The following is a 17073-nucleotide window of genomic DNA, read 5'->3' as shown; positions in this document are numbered from 1 at the left end:
CAAGCAACTAAAATACTTTTTTTTCCACTCTGACTGCATCTTTTCTAGATCAAATTTTCGCCAGTAGCTAAAAAGTTATTCATGGTAACTGCAGTGAGTGCTGTATCTGTAATTTTTCTGGCCCATCACTTTAAAAGAAGACGTGGAAAAAAGAAAGGAAAGATGTTACCATGGGAACCAGAGCACCTCATACTTGAATACACTAAAAGAGCAGCATCAGACAAAGGTATGTAGAAATAGCTGAATTAAGTCTACAAAGGAAATTTTATATGTACGTCATTACTGGAGTGCAGTAATTTCAGTGTTTTAATTTCCAAAATTCCCTTGCTTAATATATAACAGAGCATGGCCCTGCCCATCAGAACAATTTGCCCCCAGTCAGTTTCAGTTTACCCAGTTTCCCCCTCAGTCAGTCTCTTCCATCAGGAAGCTTCTGTAAGCCTCTATCCTTCTCCATCAGAGGGCAGACAGAATGAAATCCACAATCACAGAAAACTAACCAAACTGATACATGGACCACAGCCTTGTCTAACTCAATGAAACTATGAGCCATGCTGTGTAGGGCCACCCAAGATAGATGAGTCATGGTAGAGACTTCTGACAAAACGTGGTCCACTGGAGAAGGGAATGGCAAACCACTTCTGTATTCTTGCCTTGAGAATCCCACGAACAGTATGAAAAGGCAAAAGGATAGGACACTGAAAGATGAACTCCCAGGTCAGTAGGTGCCTAATATGCTACTGGAGATCAGTGGAGAAATAACTCCAGAAAGAATGAAGAGATGGAGCCAAAGCAAAAACAACACCCACATGTGGATGTGACTGGTGATGGAAGTAAAGTCTGATGCAATATTGCATAGGAACCTCGAATGTTAGGTCCATGAATCAAGGCAAATTGGAAGTGCTCAAACAGGAGATGGCAAGACTGAACACTGATAGTTTAGGAATCAGTGAACTAAAATGGACTGAAATGGGTGAATTTAACTCAGATGACCATTATATCTACTACTGTGGACAAGAATCCCTTAAAAGAAATGGAGTAGCCATCATAGTCAACAAGAGAGTCTGAAATGCAGTACTTGGAAGCAATCTCAAAAACGACAGAATGATCTCTGTTCGTTTCCAAGGCAAACCATTCAGTATCACAGCAATCCAAGTCTGTGCCTGAGCCAGTAATGCTGAGAAGCTGAAGTTGAACAGTTCTATGAAGACTTACAAGACTTGCTAGAACTCAAAAAAAATGTCCTTTTCATTATAGGGGACTGGAATGCAAAAGTAGGAAGTCAAGAAATACGTGGAGTAACAGGCGAATTTGGCCTTGGAGTACAAAAGGAAGCACAAGTTAACAAAGTTTTGCCAAGAGAACACACTGGTTATAGCAAACACCCTCTTCCAACAACACAAGAGAAGACTCTACACATGGACATCACCAGATGATTAATACCAAAATCAGATTGATTATATTCTTTGCAGCCAAAGATGGAGAAGCTCTATACAGTCAGCAAAAACAAGACTGGGAGCTGACTGTGGCTCAGATCATGAACTCCTTATTGCCAAATTAAGACTTAAATTGAAGAAAGTAGGGAAAACCACTAGACATTCAAGGATGACCTAAATCAAATCCCTTATGATTCTACAGTGGAAGTGACAAATAGATTCAAGGCATTAGATCTGACAGACAGAGTGCCTGAAGAAATATGGATGGAGGTTCATGACATTGTATAAGAGGCAGTGATCAAGACCATCCCCAAGAAAAAGAAGTGCAAAAAGGCAAAATGGCTGTCTGAGGAGGCCTTACAAATAGCTGGAAAAGAAGAGAAACTAAAGGCAAAGGAGAAAAGGAAAGATACACCCATTTGAATGCAGAGTTCCAAAGAACAGCAAGGAGAGATAAGAAAGCCTTCTTCAGTGATCACGGCAAAGAAACAGAGGAAAACAAAAGAATGGGAAAGACTAGAGATCTCCTTAAGAGAATTAGAGATACCAAGGAAACATCATGCAAAGATTGGCACAATAAAGGACAAAAATGGTATGGACCCAACAGAAGCAAAAGATATAGGAAGAGGTGGCAAGGATACACAGAACTATACAAAAAAGACCTTCATGACCCAGATAACCACAATGGTGTGATCACTCACCTAGAGCCAGACATCTTGGAATGCGAAGTCAAGTGGGCCTTCGGAAGTATCACTGTGAAAAAACTTAGTGGAGGTGATGGAATTCCAGTTGAGCTATTTGAGATCCTAAAAGATGATGCTGCATAAGTGCTACACTCAATATGCCAGCAAATTTGGAAAACTCAGCAGTGGTCACAGGACTGGAAAAGGTCAGTTTTCACTCCAATCCCAAAGAAAGGCAATGCTAAAGAATACTCAAACTACTGCACAATTGCACTTATCTCACAGACTAACAAAGTAATGCTCAAAATTCTCCACGCCAGGCTTCAACAGTATGTGAACTGTGAACTTCCAGATGTTCAAGCTGGATTTAGAAAAGGCAGAGAAAGCAGAGATCAAATTGCCAACATCCACTGGATCATCGAAAAAGCAAGAGAGTTCTGGAAAAACATCTACTTTTGCTTTGTTGACTGCACCAAAGCCTTTGACTGTGTGGATCACAACAAACTGTGGAAAATTCTGAAAGAGATGGGAATACCAGACCACCTGACCTGCCTCCTGAGAAGTCTGTATGCAGGTCAAGAAGCAACAGTTAGAACTGGACATGGAACAACAGACTGGTTCCAAATCAGGAAAGGAGTAAGTCAAAGCTGTATGTTGTCACCCTGCTTATTTAACTTATATGCAGAGTACATCATGAAAAATGCCAGGCTGGATGAAGCACAAACTGGAATCAAGATTGCTGCGAGAAGTATCAATAGCCTCAGTTATGCAGATTATACCACCCTTATGGCAGAAAGGGAAGAACTAAAGAGCCTCTTGATGAAAATGAAAGAGGAGCGTGAACATGTTGGCTGAAAACTCAACATTCAGAAAACTAAGATCATGGCATCTGGTCCCATCACTTCATGGGAAATAGATGGGGAAATAATGGAAACAGTGACAGACTTTATCTTTTTGGGCTCCAAAATCACTGCAGATGGTGACTGCAGCCATGAAATTAAAAGACAGTTGCTTCTTGGATGAAAAGCTATGACCAACCTAGACAGCATATTAAAAAACAGAGACTTTACTTTGCCAACAAAGGTCCATCTAGTCAAACCTACGGTTTTTCCAGTAGTCATGTATGGATGTGAGAGTTGGACTATAAAGAAAGCTGAGCCCCAAAGAATTAATGCTCTTGAGCTGTGGTGTTGGAGAAGACTCTTGAGAGTCCTTTGGACTTCAAGGAGATCCAGCCAGTCCATCCTAAAGGAAAGCAGTCCTGAATATTCATTGGAAGGACTGATGATGAAGCTGAAACTCCAATGCTTTGGCCATCTGATGTGAAGAACTGATTCATTGGAAAACACCTTGATTCTGGGAAAGATTGAAGGCGGGAGGAGAAGGGGATGACAGAGGATGAGATGGTTGGATGGTGTCACTGGCTCGATGGACATGAGTTTGAGCAAGCTCTGGGAGTTGGTGATGGATGGGGAATCCTGGCCTGCTGCAGTTTCTGGGGTCGGAAAGAGCTGCACATAACAGCAACTGAACTGACTGAACTGAATATATAGCTCACTGTTAATACAGATTCATTTTAGGCAGCTTAGATAGTACAGATAAGCAAGCAAGAAAAAATGAAAATCACTTGAAATTCTGCTACCCAGAAATAACTACTGATAATATTTTGGCATATATATATAGTCATTTATACTTGCATTTAAATATATTGAGACATAAAATTTTTATTATATACAAATAAATGATTTATATATTTTAAGTAAAATTCATACCTCTTGTAGCCTTTTCATATTTAATATTATGGGGGCTTCCCCGGTAGTCCAGTGGTTAAGAATCTGCCTGCCAATGCAGAGGACATAGGTTTGATCCCTGATCTGGAAAGATTCCACATATGTACAGCAGCTAAGCTCAGTAAATTTGACCCCGTGTGCCCAGGAGTCTGTGTTCTCCTTAAGAGAAGCCACCACAATGAGAACCTGTGCATCGCAACTAGAGAAAGCGCGTGCACAGCAATGAAGACCAAGCAGCCAAAAATCAATCAATAAATCTTAAAAAATATATATAATATTATGTAAGAATGTCTTTAAATGTCAATAGATATATCTCTATGCTATCATTTTTTAATATATGTTTAGTGTACAGATGTGCTTTACTTTTTTAACCAGTTCCCTGTTGTATTCTTTAGGTTATTTTTCTTGCTTTGCATATACTTATCTGATTATATCCTAGGTTTATAAAGTTCTAGAAGTAGAATTGCTGACCTTTAAAAAATCTGTGTGTTGTTTTTTTTTTTAAGATAGGGTACATATTATCCAGTAGTAAATTGAAATAATTTCTTGAGCGTACTGGATTTATTCTTTACATTTTACATTATTTTTTATTTGTTAATTTAGCGTATGTGCTTGTGATTTGTTGGCATAGCAAGTAATGAATGACTGTTTCGTGCCAAGTGTTGTGAACTTTACAACAATAATGATGCCTTTCAGGTTCAATCCCTATGTTGGGAAGAACCTCTGGAGAAGGGAATGGCAACCCACTCCAGTATTCTTGCCTCGAATATCCCATGGATGGAGGAGCCTGGCAGGCCTCAGTTCATGAAGTTGCGAAAAGTAGGACATGACAGCGACAAACACAGACTTACTGAGGTTTTTATTAGATCTTAGGTGCAGTGTGGACATGCTGTAAATTCACTGTAATTCACTATTTAAAATAGCCTTTATAACAATCCTGTGAATTAGAACTATAATCCTATTGAGATATGGTAAAGTTAAGTGACTTGCTCAAGTTCAGATAACTAGTAAGTGCCAGGATTTGATTTGAGAAGTTTAACTGCTATATTAAGATAAACTAAAACACAGCATCTGCCTGAGATGAATGGGTAGATGGTTAGGGGAGACAGATGTATAAAAGACTCAGATAATGTGATATGGATAAAGTTTTGAGGTAATTCAGGAAAGAATATAAGAAGTGCTTATATTTTGTTAAGTTTATAATTTGAAGGTTCATAGTTGCCAATATTTTTATACTGATTGTACAGTAGACCATTCAGATACCACCTTAATTAATTAGATGCATGTTTTAATCTTCATTTCAGAAGCAGTGTTAAAAATGTTATTTAGAGATGTAGATTTTAATAATGGTATGATACACTTAATAATTTACACAATTAGGGGAACTATATTTTAAAACGAGCCCTCTGAATGAATATATAAACTTTGAAATTTTATCTGAAATTTATCATTGGGGTTATTGATACTTTTAATCTGTTTGTTTGGTAGGTTCAAGTTGTTCCAGTAGCAGACAGAATTTGACATTATCTTTAAGTTCTGCCAAAGACAAAGGATCTCAGTCTTGTAACTATGCTAATGGAGGACTCTTCAGTAAATACTCAGGTTCTGCACAGAGTTTAGCCTCTGTAAGTAAACATTTTATTAATTTTTTCTTTTAATTTTATTTATACATCTATCATTATATATTGTTTTAAATGTCATACAATTAGATAGCTTTTAGTATGAAGAGAACCTGAAGAAATCTGGTTGATCCTGTTTTCTTCAGACAAGTAAAATTACCTTTTTGTGAAATATTCAGCCAGCTTGGTTCCAGGTTTTTCTGAGTCAGGTAATGTGATCCTGTGGGGTCCTGTGAGGATGGTGTTGGTATGGAAGTGTTGCTTCAAAGCTAGATATTTTACAAAAAGCTAGAAGATGCAGCCAAACGTGGTACCAGGTTACAGAAACTGCTTGATGAACCTGCTTGTGTAACAGCACTCGGCTTGCTGAAGCCAAGTGTGGAGTCTTTCACATCTTCCTTTACACCATTAACATAGTGTTGATTGACAGGTGAAGAGTAAACTTAGTATTTATTTAAATATAATATAGCTTAAAAGTTATTTTACAAAACAGGTAGGATATGCACTTGCTACTAAATAATGCACGTGAAAAATGTGCTCCTAATCTTCTCAGTTCCCCTCCTTAGAGATGAACACTGACAGTTTCTTATGTGTATTCCAGGGAGAATAGGCCTCTAACATCATGTATATTCATTTAAAAAATAGTTTATAGACTACTATAATCTGTTCATACCTTGCTTCTGTATTTCATTGGAACGTATAGCTGTTTCTTTCTTAGATTCCTAAAAATATATCACATTTTAAAGGCTCTTCTGTTGTGCTGTGCTGTGTTGTACTTAGTCTGGCTCTTTCGACCTCTTGGACTGTAGCCCACCAGGTTCCTCTGTCCGTGGGAGGAATTTAGATCAAAGACATGCCCTTTCAATTCCTCTGGGAAACTGTAGGATAACGAAGTATATACCCATTCTATAATCTGAACCTCCTCTGTGTCAGAGAGGTACCTCTCTTTTAAATTTTCTCAACTGGAAATTGAAGCTGTTCTTGACTAGAGAAAAGGAGTTTTATGATAACAGTATAAATAATTAGTCTTTAGAATCACTGTGCTCTCCGTGCCTTAGCTGACCTACTTACTTACTCCGCTGGCAGGACTGTGAACCCAGATTTCTGCCTCTTAATGAGTGTCTGAGCGAGAGTCATGACAACAGGAGTAGAAAAGGAGGGGACAGGGTCCACAGGACTTGATAACTCGATGTGAGAGGTGTGGGAAGAGGAGTTAAAGATGACTTCTTGTTACCTGGTTTGAGAAGGTATATAGACAAAAGTAATTGTACTGAACTTGGGAGGAGTTTTTGTTGTGGGAAGATGCAGAGCTCTTTTTTCATATTATCAGTTTGAGATGCCAGCAGAAGAGCCATGTGGAGTCACCAAATAGGCAGGTGGAAATGTGAGCTTAGATTTCTCAAAAGAGGGCAGAATTGAAATTCAAGATTTGGGAGTCTTTGCAAAGAGGTGACAAATGATTGGCTCAGCAGACCTTGCTAGAGAAGGAAAGATGATAGAGGCTTTTCGATTTTCGTTATTACAGCAGAAAATCAGCATTACAATAAGTTCTGAAAGGAAAGTAAGCTAGTTACCTCAAAGCAAAGTAGGTGTGGGTAAAATTTATAAGTAAATACTTAATGATAGTAAACTATAAAAATAGCTGCTTGATTTTTGATGGAAATAAATTCCCTGGTGGCTCAGTGGTAAAGACTCTGCCTGCAGTGCAGGAGATACAGAGATGTCGGTTCGATCCCTGAGTTGGGAAGATCCCCTGGAGAGGGAAATGGCAACCCACTCCAGTATCCTTGCTTGAAAAATACCATGGACAGAGGAGCCTGGCGGGCTAGTCTTTGGAGTCAGAAAAGAGTTGGATGCGACTGAGCGACTAAACAACAACTGGTTTATGTTCAAAATACTGTTCTACATGTATAATTTTGAGCAAACATGCGTTCAGAGTATTTACGGTCTTATGAATTCTAAGTTTGATTGAGTATAATCAGGTTAATTTCTTCAAGTTGAAAACCCATGGGTTGTTTTACCAGGACTAGGATTTATGTAAATAATTTATAAATATAAAAGAAAACAAAATACTGTTATAAAAGAGATTTTGAAGTAACTTCTCTCCATCTCAATTTTAGGTCCAGAGTGTCAATTCTTGTCATAGCTGTGCTTGTGGGAATTCTAATTCCTGGGACAAAGCAGATGAAGATGACATTAAACTTGTTAATATTCCTGTGACGACTCCTGAGAACTTATATTTGATGGGTAGGAATAACATAATAAAGGTTTAAGATACTGTACTCACATGTAATGTGAAAATAAAAAATGATAAATTTTTATAAGGGAAGCAACTGTAATTCTAAAATGTTCTCATATCTGTTGACTTCAGTCTACATAACATAACGTGTTGTATTAGTTTTCTGAGGCTGCTATAGAAACTACCACAAACTTGGTGGCCTAAAACGATAGAAATATAGTCTTTTGGAGTTCTGGATGCCTGAAGTCTGAAATCGTTACCGCGGGACTGAAGTCGAGGTTCGTTTGGGCCGCGTTCCCTCTGGAGTCTTGGAGGAGAACTCAGTCGGTGCCTCTTGCAGCTTCTGCTGTCCCCTGAGGCTTGTGGCCACGTGACTCCAACCCTTGCCTTCCTCTTCGTTGTGTGTTTCAGATCTCCCTCTGCCTCTCTGTTATAAGGATGGTTGTGATTGGATCTAGAGCCCATCAGATAATCTAGGGTAATCTCCCCATGTTAACATTCTTAATCACACCCACAAGGACTGTTTTTTCTTACATGGTAACATTTACAAGTTCCAGAGACTAGGAACCATCTTTGGGTGGTCATTATTCAGTCTGTTACACTCTCCTAACCTCATCTGTTGACTTCTATCTAATGAATATATCAAAATGCACTGAAAGTAGCCTTTTATCTCACTATTATTTGTATTCTTCCTATATTTAGGAAGGATTTTACATAGAAAGAGGCCTGTGTTTACAGCTAGAACATAAGGATGTCTAGAAAGTTTCACTGGAGCCCAGGAAGAGGACCAGAGTCCTTCATACTGAATCAGACTCAAATACTTTTTCAAATCCTTGCCTGTGTTCCTCTGTACTCTATTTCAGGCTATATTCCTTTTAAGGGAAATGCATGCTAACTAAAAAATAAAACCAAAAAAGTCTTGTGATCCTAGCCAGTGAGCAGTAAGTGGGTGATGAGTTGGCAGAAGGACTGTGTGCCTTCCCCGTGCTCTAGAATCAACCGTTAAAGATGCTGTCATCTGCGTGGTGTTACGCTGGGTGCTCCTGCCCTTGGGGAAGGATGTAAGAATAGTTCTGCTACCTTTTCCGAAGTCTCCCAAGAATTAAGCTCACTGTGCTTCTAGATTTAACTATACCGAGTAAACCTACTTTGGCCTCTTTGTAGGACTACTGAGAGAGTTGAAGAGAAATAGAGCAAAGCTAGAGAAGCTGTAGGGAGTCTCAGTGTCATAGAATTAGGATTGTTAGGAAACACTGTTTCAGTTCTCTTACAAAATTGCTGATATGTGACAGTTGGGCCATGTTCTGTAGTGAGGTGAGACACAGTACTTCCTGAGAGACACCTTTTCTCTTTGGGCAACTCTGGCATTAAATAATTCTTCCTTATATTTAACCAAAATAATCTGAGGGGCAGAGAGGGGATGGAGTGAGAAAAGGATGAAGGAATGAGAATTACGTAGCTTAGAAAAAGGAAGTCTTTTAAGTGTATAAATTTTTTTAGAAGGAAGATCCAGGCTAAAAGATTCTTTGCTACAGAAAATGAAACAAAGGAAAAACCTACATTTCATTTACAGAACATTTTATTTGTTTAGAGTAGTAGATTCTCTAGATAACCGAAGAAATGATTTTTGAGGACAGGTGTTCTGTTAACTGCTGGAGAAGGGAATGGCAACCCACTCCAGTATTCTTGCCTGGAGAATCCTTATGGACGGAGGAACCTGGCAAGCTGCAGTCCATGGGGTTGAAAGAGTCAGACACGACTGAGTGATTAACACACATTCTCTTAACTACCGTATCTTAAAAACATCTTGGGAATGACTTGGCCAGATTCTTAAGCAGCTTTTAAAGATCTTTTACTTTTGTATGTCTAGAGAAATTGAGCTTTTGAAATATTTTGGTTGTTTGAAGTACATAATTATTTTGGTAAGCTTTTTTTTTTTTAATTTGAAGAAAAAGAGGCACATAATCACTTGTTTCTTCCACAAAAGCTTTCTGTAAGCAGGGATACGAAATTCCTACTTGGACGGTAACCTTTTATGGGTTCTTCTTGTTTATTTTTAACTCTGGTCCAGCACTTTATCCATCCAAGTCAGCAAGTTGGTGTCATAGTGGATTAAGACACATTTTGGTGGAAAAAAGATAGAAAAGACATTATTTTAGACTTCTGTGCTGTTATTTTTCTTATTAGCTTTGCTTTCTTCTTCTGAAAGCCTCTTATAAACCCTGTAGTTTCTTTTCAATTAGTTTTTCTCTTTGCCTATCAGTTTTTAATTTAGAGGAATATTTTGAAAGATAGTTCTGTGACTATGAAAATTAGCTATTGTTGGGACTTTTGATGAATTCATGATATTGTTTTGGAAAAATTCCAATCACTGTATGCATTTGACTTACTAGTTTTTAAAAAGGAAAAACACATCAGTCATTTCTCCCTTATTGTTGGTTGACTGGAACTGTAGACCTGGAATATATTAGGATATTAAGATTCTACTAAGAAGGACTTACTGGTGGTCTGGTGGTTAAGACTGTACACTTCCACGGCAATTAAGATCCCATAAGCCGCATGGCATGGCCAAAAAAATATTGAAATTTTTCTGTTCTTAATTTTCAGGTATGGAATTGTTTGAAGAGGCATTGCGTCGATGGGAACAAGCTCTAACCTTTCGAAACAGACAGGCTGAAGATGAAGCCTGTGGTTCCATTAAACTGGGTGCAGGAGATGCCATTGCAGAAGAAAGTGTGGATGTAAGGGTGACTTATTTGGGAGTGGTCTTCATAATATTGGAAAAAATTAACTATTTTTAATGTTGATTCAGTGTCCTTAATTTCTGTGGCATTTAACAGAACTTTTTTTTTTTCTCCTTTGAGATTTGTGTAGGGATATTTCTCACTGGGCTCTTCCTCTTCACTTAGTAGTTAAATCTAAAATTTGCAATTCATCATTTCATGATTTTCCAAGAATATATAGAATTAAGCAGATATGATTTCTGAAGGAATTTTTTAACTTCTGCTTTGTGCTTTGGGTTGAATTTAGTGCCATTATATTCATATAATCATGTAGAGCTAGACTGTTATTTATTGATCATCATCTAGGCTCATGATTTTCAAAGTTGAGCATGCATCACAAGCCTCTGAAAGGCTTATTAAAAAACAGACTTGGGGGCCCCACCTCCAGAGTTTCTAATTCACTTCTAATTTGTATTTCTAATAAGTTCCCAGGTAATACTGATGCTCCTGATTAGGGACCTTACTATGAGAACCCCTGATCTAGTCCAGCTCATTTATACAGAGTACGAAATGGAGATGATTCTATGTGAGGCACAGCCAGAACTCAGGCCCCCTGACTTCTATTGCAGTATTCTCACCACCAACCAGTAGTTTTTTAAATGACATTCCTCACTTTTCTTTCATTTAAAAGTGGAAAATGTGTAGAATTTTAACATTAGCATCTAATACTTGCTGTGTGTATGTGTTCTCTCCTTGTAGGATATTATTAGTACTGAATTTATCCATAAACTTGAATCTCTGCTGCAAAGAGCCTATCGTCTGCAAGAGGAGTTTGAAGCTACCCTGGGGGCATCTGATCCTAATTCCCTTGTTAATGATACTGGTGAGGTGGTTATTTTATGTGGTTTTTTGGAATGTGTCATTTTATTCTTTTATGTTCTTGAAATCATTTGCTAAAGTGTATTAATATGGTTACTACTTTTTAGAAAATAGCCAAGAGATAAACAGTTCTATCATATTTATTGGTTTTTCTCCTTTCAGTTTAACTTTGCAAGTGAACTTACTGATACAAATTCAAGTACTTACCATAGATAGGATTGTAACATTATTTTAAAATTACATTCCAAGTGAAAGAATCCCAGTTAAAGTGGAAAAGGTGGAAAAGTGTTGGAGGGTGGAAAAAAATAATAATGTGAGAGAGAGACGCACTACCTCAGACATGGTCATGTAGCTCATGACTTACATTTGAAGTATTTTAAGTAATTCTATTTCTTGTCCCTGTTTCAGTTGCAGGCTACATTTTGATGTGAGTAGTCAGTACATACATTATCATATACTGTTACCTTTGTTTCCTACTTTAAAGAGAAAAGAACTTTGAATAGACTTCTCAAGTGAAAGTCTTCCAAGGAGAAACGATTAAAACTGCTTTTGGGAGTAGTTGTTAGGATTCTGGGCTTTCACTGTGATGGCTCAGGTTCAGTCCCGGTCAGGGAACTGAAGGCTGCCCAGCACAGCTAAAAAAGAAAAAAGAGAGAGAGAGACAGACAGAGCGAGAAAAAAAAACTGCTTCCTTGACTTACTGTCTTAAAAAATTTTTCATTAGACTTAAGTGTTTTTTAATAGTTTTTCTGCTCTTGCCATAGGTATAAAATTTTGACATATAGAGATTATAGGCCAGAAAAAAAAATAGATAATATTCATGTCAACAAATAGAATTTGTCAAAGCTTTCTTTATATATATATATATAGATAGATATTTATGCAATTTTTTCTTTTGTAACTTATTAGGATGGTATTTGTGACAATAAGTTGGGAAAAGAGCAAAGAGAAGGATTTTTTTGAAGAAGTCAGATGTAAAAGTGGGAATGGAGCAACTAGAAAAGGTAGCAAGTGGATAAGCAGCAAAGAAAGCCACAGAGAAGAAGTAGGAAAAAATTATAAATATGAGGAAGGGGGCCTGAGACTATTCATGCTTTATTTTAAGAAAGTTGTATTTGCTCTCACTGTTCTAATCTTCTGCTTGTAGTTTCTGTCTGACCTCTTGATAAGGATCAGGTAGATGTTTGCTGTATACTTATTAGTCTCCTAGTATGCGTCTCAGATTTTGTTCTGTTTGGCATGCCCAGAGTTTCTTTTTTCTACTAATCATAGTGGTTGGTGGAATCCATCTCTCATTTCTTCAGGTTATCAGTTATAAAAGGTTTTTGGGGATACTGCTCAGAGGGTCCGTGTTGGGTTTACATTGCATCTGGACAAGAAGACCTCTAGGCAGATGGCTTGGTTTCTGGGGCTTCAAGTTGTTTCTGAGAAATTGTTGTTAATTTGGATCTCTAAATGGGTAGGATTTCTAGTGTGGGACCCATAATCAACCCATCCATTCGGTTAGCTTAGGTTTGTAATAAGTTCCTGACCCCACCCATGTCTTAACTTGAGCTGTCAATGACTATTTGGCTGGCTGGCTTTTCCTTTTCTCTGCAGCCTAACAGTGCCTTGGCCTGTTATTGCCCAGGAGACTCCAGTTGACATGATGCTGTTATATTTTGTTCCTTCTTGGGAATTATTTGAATATCATGTTATTGCAAGTTTCCATTTTGGAACTTCTAGATTGAAAGAGCTGAATCTATGGCCAGTACTCCAGTAAGGGAGTACTTCTGTTATATGTGTTATTTGCTATTAATCAGGATTGCTCAGAAGTCATTTAACTAGCCTCATCACCTAAATCTAAATTCATTTTTCACACTTGATATATCTTGATGAGAGGCAACTTATTAATAGTCATAAATAAAGGGAGGTTAACAAATGCCTTCAGAAACTCAGGGGTGAACTTAAACCAAGTATTGATCTGACGTCAGTGAGTACTTTATTGTTTTGGAATTTGCTTTGTCTTATTGATAAAAATTATTTTTTTTTCTTGCTAAGAATTTGATAGGTTTTCAAGGTTGGAAGATTTTTTTTAGCAGCAGTCATCTAATTCATCTCCTTTCCCCTGGACTTAATATCTAACAATTACCATTGTCTACATGTCATGTTCTAGGCTCTTTGCTATGGCTCATAGTTCCTTTTCTGGGTCAGGCACAATTCTGAGTTAAAAACCATCTCGCTTAGTCCTCACAACAGCTTTTATGAGGTAATTATAATTATCATCCTCATTTTTCAGATGGGGAGAGAGGTACACAGGTATTAAGTCACTTCCCCAGAGTTAGACAGCGATAAAGTGACAGAGCTTAGACTTGGACCCAGACAGCTGACTCTGGAGTCCAAAAGGCCCCGTGCTGTATTGCCTCACCACTTAGAAGACAGGTGTGTTCTTTGGATTGGAAGACTGACTATGAACTCTTTGTGGCATAGTTCCCTGTTGAGAAATGTTGTTTTGAAGCTTGTACTCTGGAATCGCCACAGCTGCTGAAGTAAGGAACCTTATTTCTGGTAGTGGTATCATTTATTTTGTGTGGCTCTTCTTTTCCTAGAAATTGATTTCTTTCTCCATATCTACCTGGGGATCTGAAGTTAACTCAGGTGTCTTTCCTCCTCTCTTAGGCTCTCAAGGCAGGCTAGAGAGGTTTCACTCATTTTATAGAAGGAAGTTGTCAAGGTTTAATCCAGGAACTGATAGAGTGAACTGCTCTATTTAACTGAAGGAATAGGGGGAGAGGGCCCAACTGTGCCAACTGAATTTAGCATATTGCCTTAATAAGTTACTCTAATGGATTACCTTTTGGCCTTCATCTGTATAATGACTAAAAACACAGATTGTAGATTCAGACTGACGGAGTCCAAATTCTGGGTTCACCATTTATTATTTATGTGATTATATAACTTTTCTAAGCCTCAGCTTCTTCATCTGAAAAATGGATATATCTTATTTATTTAACAAAATAATTATGAGAATTAAATTATATAACAAATACAAAGTCCAGGGAACAGGGTAGCAGTATTTATTGGCTTGGAGTTTGAAACTTCTCTAACACACCAAGGAAGATGGTTTTTGCCTCTAGGATATTTGAGCTATGGTTTTTTAGGATCTGCTTGAAGCTCCATTGGCTAATTTCAAGGTATTCTTTAAAATTTCTGGTCTGGTAATACCTTTTCCATGTTTTCCAGTGATGCTGTTATTTTCTTCCTGTCCTTTTCTTTTCTTTGGTTGCACCATGTGGCTTGATTGAATCCATACCCTTGGCAGGACAATTGGGAAGTTCTAACCACTGGACCCCCAGGGATCCTACCCTTTTTAATGGGCCTTTAGAAAGGAGAAGTAGGTGCTTATGCTCCATCATACTGAACAAGAAATTCTGAACATTATAATTACGGAGCCTAAGGACTATATTAGTTTTCGGGGTTTTTTGGTTTTGTTTTTAGGTTTATGTATTTTTGGCCGCTCTGGGTCTTTGGTGCCGCACGTGGGCTCCTCTAGTTGCCGTGAATGGGGACTACTTCTCATTGTGGCGGCTTCCCTTGTGGACCACGGGCTCTAGGGCACCAGCTCCGTAGTTATGGCTCACAGGGGTTAGTTGCCCTGTGGCTGTGGAATCTGCCTGGACAGGGATGGAACCCATGTTTCCCTGTACTGGCAGGCGAATTCTTAACCCCTGGACCACCAGGGAAGTCCCTGCGTTAAGTAACATTGCTAATGTTGAGCTAATGGTAAGCTGAAACTTGAGTTCTTTGTTGTTATTGTTAGATACCTTATTTTTAAGTCATTTCTTCCCTCATCTGTTCCTGTGTAGTTGTTTCTTTGGACCCAAGCTTCTAGATGTTATGTTTATTTTTCCTATTCAACATTAAATTGTCACCTCTCAAGTCATCATCCTGAATTAAGATAGATTCAGATTTAGATTTGACATCCCTCTCAGTTTTGTATCACTTTCTCGTTTGTTCAGTTTGGTCATCTTGGTCATCAAGGGTCTCATTGAAACCATTAACAAAACATGTTTAAAGGAAAACTTGTTTCCCTTTATTTACAACTTTTGACACAAAATGAGTGGATTTTCCATGCCAGGAAATTCTCCAGTTCTCTGTGGACACCAGTTGGGGTGTCGTGCAATTCTCTTCAGTCAAACACTTAAATACCGAGTGTTAGTGCAGACTCCACAGGTTAAAGGCTTATCTCACAAGAGCGCCCCCCACTCATATGCCAATCGCAAAGCCAAACCTCTCCTGCTTCTGACCAGTGTTTTTTCTATAAATCACAGGTCCCCACCAATCCCTCCTTAGGTTTGATAGTTTACTATTGATAGTATGGCTCACAGGATTTTGAGAAGCACTTTACTTTTTATTCCTCATTTATTATGAAAGATATAATTAAGCAACAGTCAAGTGGGAGAGATGCATAGGGCAAGGTATGGGAAATGGGTGTGGAACTTTCATACCCTCTCCAGACACAGCGCTCTCCTTGCACCTGGATGTGTTCACCAACCTGGAGCTCTCTAAACTGTCGTGTTCTTTTGGTTCCATTATGTCGGCACAGTTGATTGAGTCATCAACTATTGGCGATTAACTTAATTCTCAGCCTTTCTCCCTTTAGGGGTCAGGGTTGGAGTTGAAAGTTCCAATTTTCTTTCTTTTTAATTTATTATTATTATTTTTGGCTGTGCTGGGTCTTCATTGCTACACAGGCTTCCTCTCTAGTTGTGGTGACCGGGGGCTGCTCTCTAGCTGTGATATGCAGGCTTCTCATTGGGGTGGCTTCTCTTACAGACTGTGGGCTCTAACATACGCAGGCTTCAGTAGTTGCGGCTCCCAGGCTCGAGAGCACAGGTTTAGTAGTTGTGGCTCACAGGCTTAGTTGCTCCGCAGCATATGAGATCTTCCCAGATCAGGGGTCAAACCTATGTCTCCTGCATTGGCAGGCCTATTCTTTACCACTGAGCTACTAGCGAAGCCCCAAAAGTTCTAGTTTTCTAATCTCAGGGTTTGTTCCCTTGGTGAACATCGCCCATCCTCCAGGAGTCATCTCATGAGCATAATCTTTGTTTACAGTTGAAAGGGATTTATGAATAGCACCCCTCTCACCCCATCACTCAGGAAATTCCAAGAGTTTTAGAAGTTTTACTGTCACATTTTTTTCATCTTGATCGTAAAGAGATCTTAGAATACTTTGATATATATCATGCCAAAATATATGTATACTTATCTACTTAACTAGTAATTTAAGAAAATATAAAAAAAATTTTTTTAAAAGAGGAAGATACCACCAGTTCACGGTTTTTGGCAATATTGTCAATGCTGAGATTTTTTGCAGATAGGTATTTGCCATCAAGTATTCATGGCTGGTTTTATATTCACTTGCAAATAAATAAATCATTTGAGTTTTCAAAGGCACATTGTCAGATTTTATTGATACAAGAGCCTCAGCAAAACTTACTTCACTAATTTGAGAATTCAGAATATACATAGGGACTCTACTTAATTTTACATTCTCTTATACTGCTTATAGTAAGTAGTTTTCCATGTTAACATTGTGCACGAGTTTAGAGGACACTTTAAATCCTTCACAACACTATCCTTTTAGTATGTTTAAAACTGTCTTAGCATTTTTTTTTTTTTTAGATAGCAGTGTGTTTGTTGAGAGTAAATTGTATCTTCC

The 17073-nt window shown here is 38.2% G+C and overlaps 1 protein-coding gene across 4 annotated transcripts in view; it reads left to right on the top strand.

Moving 5' to 3' along the window:
- Positions 1–17073, top strand: part of MIGA1 (mitoguardin 1) — a 76177-nt gene that overhangs the window by 12919 nt on the left and 46185 nt on the right. For all 4 annotated transcript variants that reach the window (XM_020892003.2, XM_020892002.2, XM_070467886.1 and 1 more), the window contains exons 3-7: positions 49–226; positions 5398–5534; positions 7649–7775; positions 10375–10508; positions 11250–11373. In XM_020892003.2, coding sequence (XP_020747662.1) covers positions 49–226; positions 5398–5534; positions 7649–7775; positions 10375–10508; positions 11250–11373 — 700 coding nt within the window. The remainder of the gene's footprint in view (positions 1–48; positions 227–5397; positions 5535–7648; positions 7776–10374; positions 10509–11249; positions 11374–17073) is intronic.

This window comes from Odocoileus virginianus, chromosome 5 (assembly GCF_023699985.2).
Source record: "Odocoileus virginianus isolate 20LAN1187 ecotype Illinois chromosome 5, Ovbor_1.2, whole genome shotgun sequence".
NCBI classification, from domain to species: Eukaryota; Metazoa; Chordata; class Mammalia; order Artiodactyla; family Cervidae; genus Odocoileus; species Odocoileus virginianus.
This window is presented reverse-complemented; position numbering and strand designations above follow the sequence as displayed.